The sequence below is a fragment of the Narcine bancroftii genome, chromosome 2, assembly GCF_036971445.1.
Source record: "Narcine bancroftii isolate sNarBan1 chromosome 2, sNarBan1.hap1, whole genome shotgun sequence".
In the NCBI taxonomy this organism is placed as follows: domain Eukaryota; kingdom Metazoa; phylum Chordata; class Chondrichthyes; order Torpediniformes; family Narcinidae; genus Narcine; species Narcine bancroftii.
Genome location: NC_091470.1, coordinates 245,852,991 through 245,867,397, shown reverse-complemented (window position 1 = coordinate 245,867,397; position 14,407 = coordinate 245,852,991). Strand labels below are relative to the sequence as shown.

Sequence of the window (14,407 nt, the reverse complement as noted above, 5' to 3'; positions counted from 1 at the left end):
GAAGAGTAAAGATGCACAAATTCCTTGCAGCCATTGTGCCCCATGGCTAGTCCTTACCATTTCATTGAGGATGTAACTTGTGTCCAAATGGACCAAAATTTAGGAAAATATTAAATAATAGTAGCTTTTTGTGACATAAGAGGCTGGGATATATTTTAAATTAGTAAAGTTTTAATTGTGTAGAACGATGCATTTGAACAATCTCTACTTGTGTTTCCTTTAAATCTTGTTTCCATTCCACCAGTTGCCAAAAGAAGAAAACCTTGATTTTTTTTTCATCTCCAGATGTGACTATCCAGTCATTTTTGGAAAAAAACTGCAGTTACTGGAAATCTAAAATAAAATCAGTGTTCAACACACTGAACAGATCAGACATTATCCGTGGAAAGTTGAATAACATTCATGAAAATTAGTGTGATGGAGTTTTTGACTTGAAACATTAATTCTTTCCCTTTCCACAGATGGTATACAGAATATTTCCAGCACATTGTATATCCTGTTTAAGCTAAATTTCATTTTACCCACTCCTATAGATGTGCTTTTGTACAAAATTAGTAATTGTTTTAAATAGATGTTTTATAAAAGTTTTGGAATGTCTTTTACAGCTTAAAAGGTATTGATTGGAGTTAATTGTACTATTATTTTTGGCTGTGGTTCTCTCACACTCAAAGTATTCTTGTGATGCTGTCACCAGAGACGTTTTGAGGAGAGGAAGGGCTCAGGCCTGAAACGTTGAATGCGTTTTACTTTCTATGCATGCTAGGTGACCTCCTGAGAACCAGATCCCAGCATCTGCAGATTTTCTGGATCACCATTTAAATTTTCCCATTTAGCACCAAAGCTTTTTTTGTGTGATGATTATTTAATCTGTCCTTGAGGTTATTGCTGTTTGCATAGCAACAGGGGCTCTTTAACTTTGCTGGCAATGCAGCAACATTAGAATAAAAGCTATTTGTTTCATACTGAATATGAGATCTCTTGTACCTTAATTGATCATTACTTATGTGAATTTTCTTTCAGTTCAGCATAACTTTGTCATTTCCTGCTTCAAATTTTTTCTCATTGGGGTTGCATGGTTGGCATAGAGTTCGTGCAATGCTGTTACAGCACCAGTGACTGGGTTTGAATCTGGTACTGTCTGCAAGGAGTTTGTACATTCTCTCCATGGCTACGTGGGTTTCTTCCGGTTGCTTTGTTTTCCTCACACCCTTCAAAAGAAAATATACCAGGTGTAGGTCAATTGAATGTAATTTTACAGTGCTGTGGGTCTGTCTAAATTTAACATTGTTTTGTGACTTTTGGTTGCAGCTACATTATTTAGTGTTTCTATCCCTTTTTATTCTTTAAAAAATGCTGTGCAAAAGATTTGTGGTACAGTGATTTGTTATCAACATCAAGTTAGTGAAATTTAGTTATTGCCTCATGAATAAAAGAGAATTGAGTATCAGTGGCACAGATAAATCCTAATTGGGGATTATTAAAAGAAGTGTTGCAAAATCTGTACGACCTGTTCATAAATTCATGTCAAAAGATGCAATTTTTTTTTAAAGAACTGAGCCAATGGTTGAAAATGCAATGTAAAGCCACAATTTTGCCAAGTATTAAGTTGATCCTTGTTTTTATGGGTACGAATACACCAAATATTCATCTTGTAGTTTTGTTATTGATGTGGTACTTGTACTGTATGTTCTGATACAGATCCATTAGACCAAGGTTAACCATTTATGTCTGCCAAGAGTCTCAGCACGCACAAAATATTTCACAGTTGATTGGATCACAAGATAGTGAAAACGGAGAGGGTGATAGTCGTACAATATATGGTAAGTATTTTTGTGCAACCTTTTTTAAAAGTTGAGGGAAAAGGATAGACTGTACATTTTCCTCTTTTTGATTCAAGGTTTGTACATATTGAGAGTTTAACATATATAGAAAATGGGAAGCTGATTTCTAGCAATCCGATTCTTACATAATACAGTGGCTATATAGTTCATGTTTAAGTTTATTTTTTTTTACAATGAGAAGCATTCTTCTGAGAACAAACCAACAGGTTATCTCTAACATTTTATACAGCTGTGTAAAGAGCACACTTTAGAGAGTGTATGATTACAATGAAAAGTAAAATCCATAGGCACCAACCGAGTGCAGCAAGATAATGGGAGTTCATTCAGGAGACTGATGGATGCAGGAAAGAAACTGTCTTTAAGCCTGTTGGCACATGCTTTCACTCTCTTAAATCTTCTCAATGGGAGAAGGAAAAAGAGAGAATACAGTGTGTCCAGGATGAAATGGGTCTTTTTGTATGTTGTCTGGGTTGCCTAAACAGCAGGAGATGCAGTCTGAGGGAAGGGAAGTTTTTGCTCTGTTCTAAGCTGCATTCACTACTTTGTGTAGCTGCTTCCAAACCATGCTGTGATGCATACAGCATGTATACTTCTGAGGTGCACCCACAGAAGTTGTTGAGGGATAAGGAGCCATACTGAATTTCCTTAGGCTTCTCAGAAAATAGATCCCCCCCCCCCCACAAAAAGTCAATAATCTCCTTCATCTTGGCAAAATTGAGAAAGACAATTATTTGTTTTTCATACATCTTGTACAATATTCTTACTCTGTAGTCAAATGGGTTCATATAAAGAAAACTATAATTTTAAACCTAATTGAATTAAGAGTCGATAAATTTATTATCAATATTCATAGTAATCCTTTTGTACTGTTTGAGCACAATGGGAGAGATTGCTATCTTGGCAATATCCACTGGACTTCCACTCTTTCCTCATTCTTATTGTAACATAATACCTGGCACACTACTGACATGTCATCGGCTAATTTGAAGATAAGAGTTGGAATGGTGTTTAGCTCTACAGTCATGGATGCATGGAGAGTAGTGTAAGGGACTGAGTACACATCCTTGAAGAGCACTGGTGTTGAGTGTCGTACATAAATCCTTTAAAGTGTCATGGATTGTTGAGAGTCATTAGTAAAGATGGAATCCTGGGATTTGTAATATGAAGTAGATTACAAATGTATCCAGGTTATATTGAACTTGTGTAAGACTGGTTAGACATAACTAGTGTGCTGTCTCCAAGGAAAGACATAAAAATACTAAAGGATGAAGAAAGCATTCACTTGAATGTTGCCAGGAATGAAGGTACTCATCTGCAAGTTTTGACAAGAGAATCTATTCATTCGGCTTGGAATGTTGAGAGAAGATTCAAGGACACACATTCAAAGTTACAGGGAGATGTGACGAACAACTTTATCCGAGGAAATTTAGGATTTAGAATTTTCTGCTTGAAGGGGTGAATGAGATTACTGCCTTCAAAAGGGAGTTAGGGCACTTTAGAGAATAATTCGCAAGACCGAATGGCCTTGTTATGATAATGGGACAGTTATGATAAGCCATTTGCTGGTAAGTGGTTTGGATACTAAAGCACCAAATCTCCAGGCTTTTGAATTACTTCTTGGTAACATTCTCACTGTACTCCCACACTTATGAAGTATTAGTTCTAATTAATGAATACTTTGTGCTTTTTCTTCAGGCAGGAAATAGTAGGACCACACAAAGGGCAGGTCCATTTTACAACCTTGTGATTATGCTTTCTTTTCAGTATATCATGCAATCTACCTGGAAGAACTGACAACAGCAGAACTTTCCAAAAAGATTGCAACTATCTTTAGTATATCCCAAAATCAGATACACCAGGTTTACAGACAGGGTCCTACAGGTATTCATGTTCTCGTCAGTGATCAGGTAAGTGTGAGTATGAAAATCATGCACTGATATTTAGAACTAGCCACTGTCATGACTTAATTCTGAGCTGGATTGGAATCTTTCATTCAGCCTACAACAAAATAAAGCAACATTTGGTTCAGTATGAGTATACTTGACTGACTCAGTGGGTCATAGATTTAAATTATGAAGAAACGTGACATGTTCCAGAACAAGAAAATGTCAGAGATTATCTAAATAATTCTTAAAATGACTAGTTGGTTCAATACAGAAAGAATTTCACATACAACATTCCCAGAGGAATGCTCAAACACCCAAAAGCTGATATTCTCATTTGTTCTCTGTGGAACCTTGCCGTAATTGGCTACTCATTTCCTTCTTTGACGTCTCCACTCCAAAATTACTTAGTGTCTAATGTATTTGTCATAACAGTGATTCAGTTGCAAGTTATTTTGGAGCTCATTGGGTTAATAATTAACTTTTTTTTTCCCTGCAAAACATCAATTCCTCGTTTGAAAATTGCCTTTAATATCATGGCCAGTAGTGTTAAATCTCATAATGACCAACTGTCCAACAGTATATGATGTCAAGTTCAACACAATCCTTTTATTCCAATTTGTTGGCATCATTCAGAAAAACTCAGAACATCCTCTTCCCCTGACCAAAAATTACAGCTTAACTACAATAATTAATTAGTTAACAGGATGATTAAACAGCAATGAATGGACTAGTTTTGTGTAAACATGACAGTACCTCATTTCTAGACGGACCATTTGTTGTAATTCATTTGTTTCATAGTTTCCCGACACCAAGAAAATAATTCTGTTTTGTCACTGTCTGCCTGAATAGATCTTTAAGAGTATTAATATTGGCTGAAGTTCTAAGGCATCTCATTAGGGGAACAAATTCTTTCATTGAGAAGGTGTTCTATTTGGAAAAGATTTTATCTAATTTAAATGAATATTCCTTTACTGTTTCTTGTGCAGAATAAGTTTCGACAGTGATTGTTTACTTGATTTTTTGTTTTGGCAATTTAAAATGAACTGGGAAATGAAGAATGAGTCATTCAGCCCAGAATTTGGAGTGGTGTGGAAACATTGAGCTGCTGGAGGAACTCAGCAGGTCAGGCTCCATCCATAGGTAGAAACAGTCAGTCAAAATTTTGAATGGAGACTAATGTAGGAAGAGGTGAAAGCAAGTATATTGAGAGAGGGAGGTGCTAAGAGATTGTAGGGTATTATAGAAAATGAAAGAGACCATTGGGGGGGGGAGGGAATATGAGAGAAAAGTAAGAACAAAGTAGTTAAAGAGATGGAAACTGGAACCAGAAAAGTGGGGGTTACCTCGAAGTAGAAAATCCATGTTCATGCCATTGGATTTTTCACTGTCCAGGAGGAACATGTTCCATGTTTACCTTTGGCCTTACCCTAAGACTTGGTGGAGATGGAAATGATTGGTTACTGAAAGTTCAAGCTTAGAACAGCAGTTAGAGTGCAGTGTTTGATTAACTGTTACCCAATCTACATTTGGTCTTGCTGATGTAGAGGAGTCCACCAAAGACAGAGGATTAGGTTGGACAATGTGCATGTGAAGTACTACCTCTGCTGGAAGGTCTCTTTGTGGCCCTGGATGGAGATGAGGGGGAAATATAGGGACTAGTTTTACACTTTATCTAATTATAGCGGGAAGGGCAGACCAGGGAGTCTGAAAGATTAAATCCCTGTGAAGAATGGGGTGGTGAGAAAAAAGATATGTCTGGTGGTGGGATAGCCCTGGAGTTAGTGTCGGGATGATACGTTGTATGCAATGGCTGGAAAAAGAGGACAAAAGGGATTATGTCCTTGTGGTCTGGAGGAGATGGGCTGAGGGTGGAAGTATGAGAAAAAAGTTCAGGCTTTATCAATGGCAGGTGGGAAATATGTCTATTTATGAAGGAGGACATTTTGGAACAGTGGATGAGAAGAGGTCAAACGATAGCTGGATCCAACCTTCTGATGGAAAAATTCTTCAGAACCTTTCTCTTGGTCTTAAAACTTTGGCCTCTGGTTTTAGACTTAATGATTCCCTATCTATACGGGTCTTAATTTTTGTATTCTCTGCCCCAAGAAAAAGAAACCAAATGTTTCCTTGTGACTGAAACACTCTAGTGATTCCCAAAGTGGGTGCTGCTGCCCCCCCCCCATGGGGACGGTCAGGAAATGGGGAGCATTTTGAACCTTTCCGTCTTTTTATTCAGTTTGCTGCAAAGTTTAATGAAGAAGCCAGTGCAGAAATTTTCTAGCCAGACTTGAGGTGGCAATAATGAGCAAAATAAAAGGCGACAAGGCATTTTCACGAGAGCTGCGCTCTCCCCCCAGTTATATGGGGGGGGGGGGGGGGCGCCAGACCAAAAATGTTTGGGAACCAGTGCTCTAGTCAGACAGTATCACCAAGTTTTATGTGTTCTGCAACTGCAAAGGTACACATCTAACAGATTTCTAATCATAAAGGCAACTCTTCACTAGTGTCCACTGCCTCCTATTACCAACCCAATTTGCTAACTTGCCTTGGATTCGATGGACTCAAATCATTTTGGACTTGTGGATAGACATGGCAAATTCAAATGATTATTCTTAAATTGGAAATTTACCTCAACTAGCTCCTCAAGCTGAGTACAGTATACCTTAAAATATTAAATTTTCTGAAAAATTATTTTGCAGATGGTTCACAACCTCCAAGATGAAAGTTGCTTTGTCATCAGCACAGTAAAAGGTAATTGTTTTCTAAATAGTTCAAGTATGTTCTCAATTTGTGTGAAAGCAGATTAAAACTTGTTTTATTTTATTTTACAGCTGAAAATAGAGAAGGCTACCATGTGATTTTGAAGTAATTTGGCCCATTTAGGAGTTGAGCTGGACTACATTTTTGCATATAGAAGCTATCTTTATTATGACAAAGGACATTGTGCAAATCCATGTAAATGTTAGAATCTGACTTCACTGTACAAAATGTTTCATATTGAAAACACAGCCCGACTGTTTGGTTACCTTACTGTGAGTTTGAAACTTCTGGAAGTATCACTGCCACCGATCAGCACCCTCTGCACATCTAAGAATGCAGCAAGTTTGGGGGTAGGTCTGAAGTCCAGAAATTATGGTTCAAAGTGGTCTTCATAAGCGATGAGGAGGATAATGGCCAGTCGATAGTTTTGCACAATAATGGTCTCATTTGAAGCATTTATGCTTCGTCTTACCTTTGGGTTTATTGATTATTGTTTTTGAAATTTATGTTGAAGTATGTATGCTATGTTATTTTTAAATGTTTTGCCTTTCTGTGCTATGCTAGTTTGGCCCAGTTAAAACTGTACTCCAGTTGCTAATCTGTAGGAGAGAAACTATCAAAATATTGTGATTTCAATTCAGTGGCAGCTTGCACTATCTTGAGCTTTATTCCACCCCAAATTGCTTCCTTTAGGTTAATTGACTTAAAAAATAAGTCAACAGCTTCATTGTGGAGGCTGACCTTGTTTCTGCATTTAAACACAATGCATTTTTAAAGTTTCACTTTAATGTCAGATCTTTTACCTGTAGATAAAGAGCATTTGTGAGTAAAGCAGCAACCTGTCCTGTTAATGGCCCACAATTGCTTTTAGATCAGAGTAAAGGCATTTTCTGTATTTAAAATACAATAAATTTTAAAAAGTCCATAATCAAATCCTATGCTTTTGAAAGCAGCAATTAATGTAATTGTCCTATAATTGATTTAAATGATAATTGTGCCTCTGTGACCAAATCTTACTGCACTGATATGTTAAATAAAGTATTGTTTGCTTACTTTCTAAATGTTGAGGGATTATAATTATCACTTGGCACTTGAGCATTTTCAGGTCAAGCATTACAAATAGAAATCAAATTAGCTCAACTGCTGCCCACTTTATTATGCTTGGCAGTTAATTTTTTTTACAACAAAGCAGTATGGTATCTTTAGGTGTGTATTTCAGATTGCAATTTATTTATTGGTGTCCTGATGTGGAAAAAAAACAGCCATAGGTATTGTTTCACTTAATTTATGATTACAATAAGCACCAGCAACTTTGTTTTTCTTGATTTAGAGATATGCATAAATTCAACTTGCCTCTAATAAAGTTTGTTTTTTTTTTGCAATTGACTCTTTTAAACAGTGTTGAAATGAATATGATAATGTTTACGGGTTTTGCACTTGACCAAAACAAACATCTGCTATCTACCTCTCCAATACTGAAAGTCCTGGAGGAGTTCCTGGAAAATGAGAATCGCATCTCAGGAGCCACCTCTTGCAGTGGAACACAAAAATGCAAGAGGAACTCAGCAGGTCTCACAGCATCCAATCACTATACACCTCCATCCCCCAGATTGAAGGTCTCAAAGCCCTTTGTTTCTTCCTTCACTTTAGTGCTGTTTCATGCATGTTGCTGCCAGCTTCCACCCCAGCCTCAAATTTATGGACCATCTCTAGCAACACTCTCCACTTTCTCCATCTTGGGAGACAAATGTTTTCTCCAACCCCACCAACTCCCATAGCTACATCTTTGCTAGATCATCCGAGATGTCCCACTTCAAAATATGTGGCTACCCCTCAGCCCCCATAACAAGCACAAGGTTCCCTTACCATCTGCATCCAACACATAATTCTCTGCCACCTATTACATGATCCCATCACCAGACACGTATTTCCCTTGTCCACTGCAGGAACTGCTAAACTTGCACCCACACCACCATTCTGTTTGGGCATGCTCCAACCAGATGGCATTAACATTTACTTGCCTGGTTTCTGTTAGTCACACCCCCCCCCCCCCCCCCCACCCTTTGCTCCAGCTCTACTTTCAAAGCTACCCCAGTATTTTAATTCAGGTGCCTGCCTGATTCTTATTCCTGCTTGGAAGGAGTGCTGAGTTCCTCCAGCATTTCTGTGTTTTCACATTCACCATTGCAGGCACAACCAGTTTTGCCTTCTGGGAAAAGGGTTGAAACTCAATCGACAATGCAACTGTGATCAGTCTACAACAGATCTACAACAGACATCTCAAAGTACTAGCATCCACATCAAGTCCAAATTAGAGTCTTGTCAGCTTTGATGGGCAGGTCATGTTAATTTGCATGATGCTAGACTCCCAAAACTACTCTTCTCAGTTCTCAGCAAAAGATAACGAGTTGAACAGAGAAAAAGATTCAATTATGTTGTCAAAGCATCCTTTAAAACTTGGAGTTGCCAAGCCTACAAGTACTCAAATATCTTTGTTACACATTGGGAATTGAGTAAATGCTTGCAAAGGTTTGGTGAAACACACGGGAGGATTCACAATAATGTTATGGGGACTGGAGGGCTTAAGTTATCAGGAGAAAAAAGTCCCAGTCTAAGGTTTGTCCTTATTGTGGAATCTAAAATAAGGAGAGAGATGCAGTGAGTGGAAAAAGTTCCCATTGGGTGTCACTCACTTTCATTTGTGTCCTCTATTTATCTAATCAACTACCTTGGGATTTTCTAAACCTCTATCAGGTCAACCTCAGAGACATATGCTTCAAGGAATAAAGTCCCAGCCAATCCAACTCCTCCCTATAAATCAAGCCTTCACGATCTGACAACATTGTGGTGAATCTCCTCTCAGTCCACTTTAATTTATTGATATCCTTTAAAAAAAAATTGCTGGAGCTGTACACAGTACTTCATGTATGATCTCAACTTGTATATGCAATATCCTGCCTACTGAAGGCAAGCATGTCAGATACCTTCTTCACCACCCTGTTCACTCAAGTGGCCACTTTTATGGAAGTTTCCTTGGTCTTTCCATTTTCCACTCCTTGGCCCACCTTCCTATCTGATCTAGATCATGAGCAATAAATACATCCTTCCTCACTATTCACTACACAACCAATTTTGACGCTATCTGCAAATTTACCTATTGTGCTAACTATATTGCCATCCAAATCATTAATTTGGTCACAGATCCACAATCAGAAAAGCAGCCCTCCAGGCCTACCCTCTTGACTCCTTCCACCAAACCAGATTTGATTCCAATTAGCCAAATCTCCTTGGATCCACTGCCATACAGGGCCTTCCTTTTGATCACCCCTTCAAAACCATGCTGACTACCTCCATCAGTACCTTCCTGGCTTGTCTTTGTTGTCCTTTTTAAATAATGGCACAACATTCGATAGCCTCCAATCTTATAGCACTTCACCCGTGGCCAAAGATAATGTAAATATCTCAGCAAGGACCTCTGCAATTTCTTCCCCAGTTTCGTACAAAGTGCAAGGATCCACTTTATCAGGTCTGGTAAGGGTTGTCTAATGCTCCAAGATCACCAACATTTATCCCTGGTACAGGATCCAGGATATTGCAACTCATTTGCTTCACTTCCTTAGTTTCCATTATCTTTTCCTTTGATGAGAAATAGTCATTTAAAATCACATCCATCTCCTGTAGCACCAGAAAAAGACAGCTATGTTGATGCTTAATGGTCAAATTCTCTCCACTGCCAATATTTTAGTGTTACTATACCGTTGGAATATTTTGAGATTTTCCTTACTCTTGCCAGCCAGATCCATCTAATATCTTATTTTTGTTCTTCTAAATTTCCCTCTTAAACATGCTCCTAGATGTCTTATTCTCACAGAGGAAATAACCTGGATTGCTTTCACCAGAGCAGAAGCTGAGATTTGACCATAAAACACTACAACCAGAATCAGGCCTTTTTGGCCCTTCTAGTCTGTGCCGAACCATTTATTTTTTGCCTAGTCCCACTGACCTGCATCCGGTCCATAGCCTCCATGTACCTGTCCAAATTCCTTTTAAATGTTAAAATTGAGCCCACTTCAGCTGACAGTTTGTTCCACATTCCCATCACTTGTGTCAAGAAGTTCCCCCTCAACCCACCTACCCTCAATGGGAAAAGCCTGTCTACATTTACTCTGTCTATCCCCCTCCCCTCAATACCTCTATCAAATCTCCCCTCATTCTTCTATGCTCCAGGAAATTAACCTTTCCCTGTAACTCAGTTGGTGAAGTCAGGGCAACATCCTAATAAATCTCTGTAGTTAGGTGACCAAAACTCCAAATTTGGCCTCACCAACGTCTTATACAACTTTAACATAACATCCCAACTCCTCTAGTTTATGAAGGCTAATCTGCCAAAAGCTTTCTTTACAACCCTATCCACATGTGATGCCACTTTCAGGGAATTATGTATCTATATTCTCAGATCCCTAACATTTACCTTGTTTGTCCTTCCAAACTGCAACACCTCACACTTATCTGCATTAAATTCCATCTGTCATTTTTTCAACTGGTCCAGATCCCTCTGCAAGCTTTGAAAACCTTCGCTGTCCACAACTCTTCCAATCTTAGTGTCATCTGCAACTTGTTAATCCAATTTACCACATTATCATCCATGTTACTGATATAGCTGACAAACAACAATGGTACCAGGAATGATCCCTGAGACACACCACTGGTCACAGGCCTCCAGTCCGAGAAGCAGTCATCCACCACTACTTCACCAAGAATACCTAGCATCTGAACCATCGTGACCTTGTCAAAGGCCTTACTAAAGTCCATGTGGACAAGATCCACAACCTTTCCTTCCTCAAAAAAACTCCATAAGATTCATTAATCATGACCTACCACACACAAAGCCATGTTGGCTATCCAAATAATTGTATGTCCAATCTCATGGAACACCTTCCAATAATTTACTACTGAAGCCAGGGTTACTTTTGGAGCCTTTTTTTAATCAATGTGAGCTCCCCTCCAATCCTCTGGCACTACACCTGTGGCTCAGGACATTTTAAATATTTTGCCAGAGCCCTTGCAATTTCTACACCCTCCCTCAAGGACCGAGGGAATGTCTTGTCAGGCCCTGGGGATTCATTCACCCTCATTTGCTTTAAGAGAGCAAGCACTTAGAATAGTAACCTGATAGAAATTTATTAAAATCATTGAATATTGTGTTCAGTTCTGGTCACCTCATTATAAGAAGGATCTTGAAGCAATGGAGAGGGTTCAGAGGAGATTTACCAGGATGTTGCCTGGATTGGGAAACAAGTTTTATGGGACTTTTCTCTTTGGAGGATAGAATGATGAGAGGAGATGATAGAGATCTACAAGATTATGAGAGACATAGATAGGGTGGACATCCAGCATCTGTTTTATAGGTACAATCAGCAAATACCAGAGGACATAGGAACACAGTGTAGGGGAGATATCAGGGTTCTTTTACACAGAGTGTTGTAGGTGTCTGGAATGCCTTGCCGGAGATGGTGGTGGAAGCTGAAACATTTAAGAGACTCTTTGACAGACACATGGATGAAAGAAAAATAGAGGGTTATAGAGTAGGGAGGGTTTAGTACTTTTTTTAAAGGAATATATGTTGGCACAACATTGAGGGCCAAAGGGCCTGTACTGTGCTGTATTGTTCTATAAGACAAAGATGGGGTAGATAATCAGTGTTAAAATGTCAAAGACCAAAGGGCATAGGTTTAATGTGAGAGGGGTAAAGTAGATTTTCAAAGAAAGTTCTTTTACACGAGTACCTGAAACGTGCTGCTTGGGAAGTGATAGAAGCAGATATGACAGCAATGTTTAACATGTAGGGAATTAAGATATGGACCTTGAGCAGACAGATGGAATTAGTTTACATTGGCATCATGATTGGTGTATACATGGTGGCCTAAAGAGCCTGTTCTATGCATTAAAAGTATGTAGGAAGTACATGAAAATATTTCCAACTGTAAGTTTTCCCAGTTGCACACCATCTTAACTTGGAAAGATATCACTATTTACCTTCTCAAGGACAAGAGGTGGACAATAAATACTGGTGTTCCCAATAATATTCCAGATCCTTAATGTAATTGTAAAAAAAATTCTAGATCGAGGCCAGCCCATCTATATGTTCCTAAGACAGCAGGCTCCTCAATGCTGTGAAGTTCTCAAAATCTCCCAGACCAACATTCACATGGAACTTAACAAGAGCTTGGTCATGGCTAGCTCTGAACTTGGAGGAGAGAGAAAACTATTCCAGTCTATTCTCAAAGCCTGCTTGAGAAAGTGTTAAATGCCCACTCACTCCCTTGGTCATGAGCACTCAATTTAGAGAAAAAAAACCACTCAGGATGGCATGAGAATCCTCAGCCCATGCTTTGGGAGTACACAAAAGTAATGGCAGAACTATCCAGGCTCTACCTACCTCACCTGTCACAATTTGCATGCCCCATATTGGATTATCAACAGCTTAAGTAGATAGAAAACTGGAATGCAGTCATCAGTCCTAATCTTAAGGTATAGCCCAATATATTCATCATTAAGCACTGATCAATTGCAATTTTTTATTGTTAATAGTACCTTTCAAGATGTTAAAAGTTAAGCAACCAGCAAATTTAATGACCGTGTATCTTTGCATAGAAATGCTAGGTAAAAAAGCCTGTAATTATAATTTTATTCCAATTTTTGCACAGCATTTTAGTGATGTGATTATAATAGTTACAGTAAAATTATGTTTTTTATGCCATTTCCATACACACATTTTGGACACACAAGTAAATTTAGATGAAATAAATTGTATTGAATACTTTCAAAGTTTAACGTGAATTCACTATAACCTACGTAAAAAGACATACACAGTGTCCCTCCATAAAATAATAAAAACAAAAAATATTCTATGACCACTAAATATGTAACCTCGTACTCCTAATCCCAATTTTTCTTCTTTTCCTCAGATTATGCAGGCAGTTTTTTTTATAAATGGCTTCATTTCTTAAATCATCATGCCTTTTTGTATTTTGATCGTTAAATGTTGCACGTTGTTTTTGACAAGCAAAGTATGTCCTCACAGAAAATTATTACTGTTTTTATCCTTAAATAAGATGCCCAGCAAATTATTAATTAAAATGTTATGAAAATGCCTGGAAAATGCAAAATATGCAATTCATTCCTACATCAATCTAATTACTGGCAAACATAGATATTTCCTTTCGCTTCACAGCATGTATAGAAATAGAGGCTCATGAATCAATTAGGCTTTGTAAACTACATGCATAATCAAATACATGACATTACATTATATTTTGGTTAGTGAAAATGGTTTTCACCATTCAGCTAAATTCAGTATATTATGTTCATTTTGAAGATATCAGATGTGGCATGAAAAGGGAAAATATTTAGGATATTGTATTTAAATTAATACATTACCATATGGATGGGATTTTATTCTATATTTGCAGGCTCTAAATCCTTTCCAATCCAAGCCGAGAGCTTTCTCCATTCTCCCTGATTTTTCTTCAGTTTGACTTGGGTTAAGTAATCAGTTGTGTGGTGATTTCTCCCAAGATCTTTACACTTAGTTGGGATTTCCATCAGTTGTGCAGAAACAACTCACTTTTACAAAATAGAGCCTCACATCAAAGGATAATGCAGCATCTGCAGAGCCGTTGTCCACTGCCACCAACTGAAGGTGGTGGGGTAACAGGAGCGAAATAAGCATGAACTTTAATATCAGGTAGATGGGCCTGGAAAGAGAACAACATTTTCAGGACTGCAGAAATTCCAGTTTATAGTCATGAACCAAATTTCTAGGATTTGATTCTCCCTTACAATGTCAAGGAATACCAATATACTCTAGAAATCCACAGTACAAACCTCCACGGCGTACAAGAATGTAACCTCACACCC

The 14,407-nt window shown here is 38.2% G+C and overlaps 2 protein-coding genes across 17 annotated transcripts in view; one reads left to right on the top strand and one right to left on the bottom strand.

Annotated features, from left to right (window-relative positions):
* LOC138755199 (upstream-binding protein 1-like) overlaps positions 1-7,869 on the top strand; it is a 131,663-nt gene extending 123,794 nt beyond the window's left edge. For all 8 annotated transcript variants that reach the window (XM_069920731.1, XM_069920729.1, XM_069920732.1 and 5 more), the window contains 4 exons: positions 1,699-1,820; positions 3,606-3,748; positions 6,427-6,478; positions 6,559-7,869. In XM_069920731.1, the coding sequence (XP_069776832.1) occupies positions 1,699-1,820; positions 3,606-3,748; positions 6,427-6,478; positions 6,559-6,596 (355 nt within the window). In that variant the 3' untranslated portion in view covers positions 6,597-7,869. The remainder of the gene's footprint in view (positions 1-1,698; positions 1,821-3,605; positions 3,749-6,426; positions 6,479-6,558) is intronic.
* fbxl2 (F-box and leucine-rich repeat protein 2) overlaps positions 1-14,407 on the bottom strand; it is a 322,097-nt gene that overhangs the window by 34,221 nt on the left and 273,469 nt on the right. For 5 of the 9 annotated variants that reach the window (XM_069920739.1, XM_069920740.1, XM_069920741.1 and 2 more), the window contains one exon: positions 13,060-14,244. In XM_069920739.1, coding sequence (XP_069776840.1) covers positions 14,137-14,244 — 108 coding nt within the window. In that variant the 3' untranslated portion in view covers positions 13,060-14,136. Of the gene's footprint in view, positions 1-819; positions 1,209-13,059; positions 14,245-14,407 lie in introns of those variants that run through there. The other 4 variants (XR_011352110.1, XR_011352109.1, XR_011352111.1 and 1 more) reach the window with 3 other exon arrangements.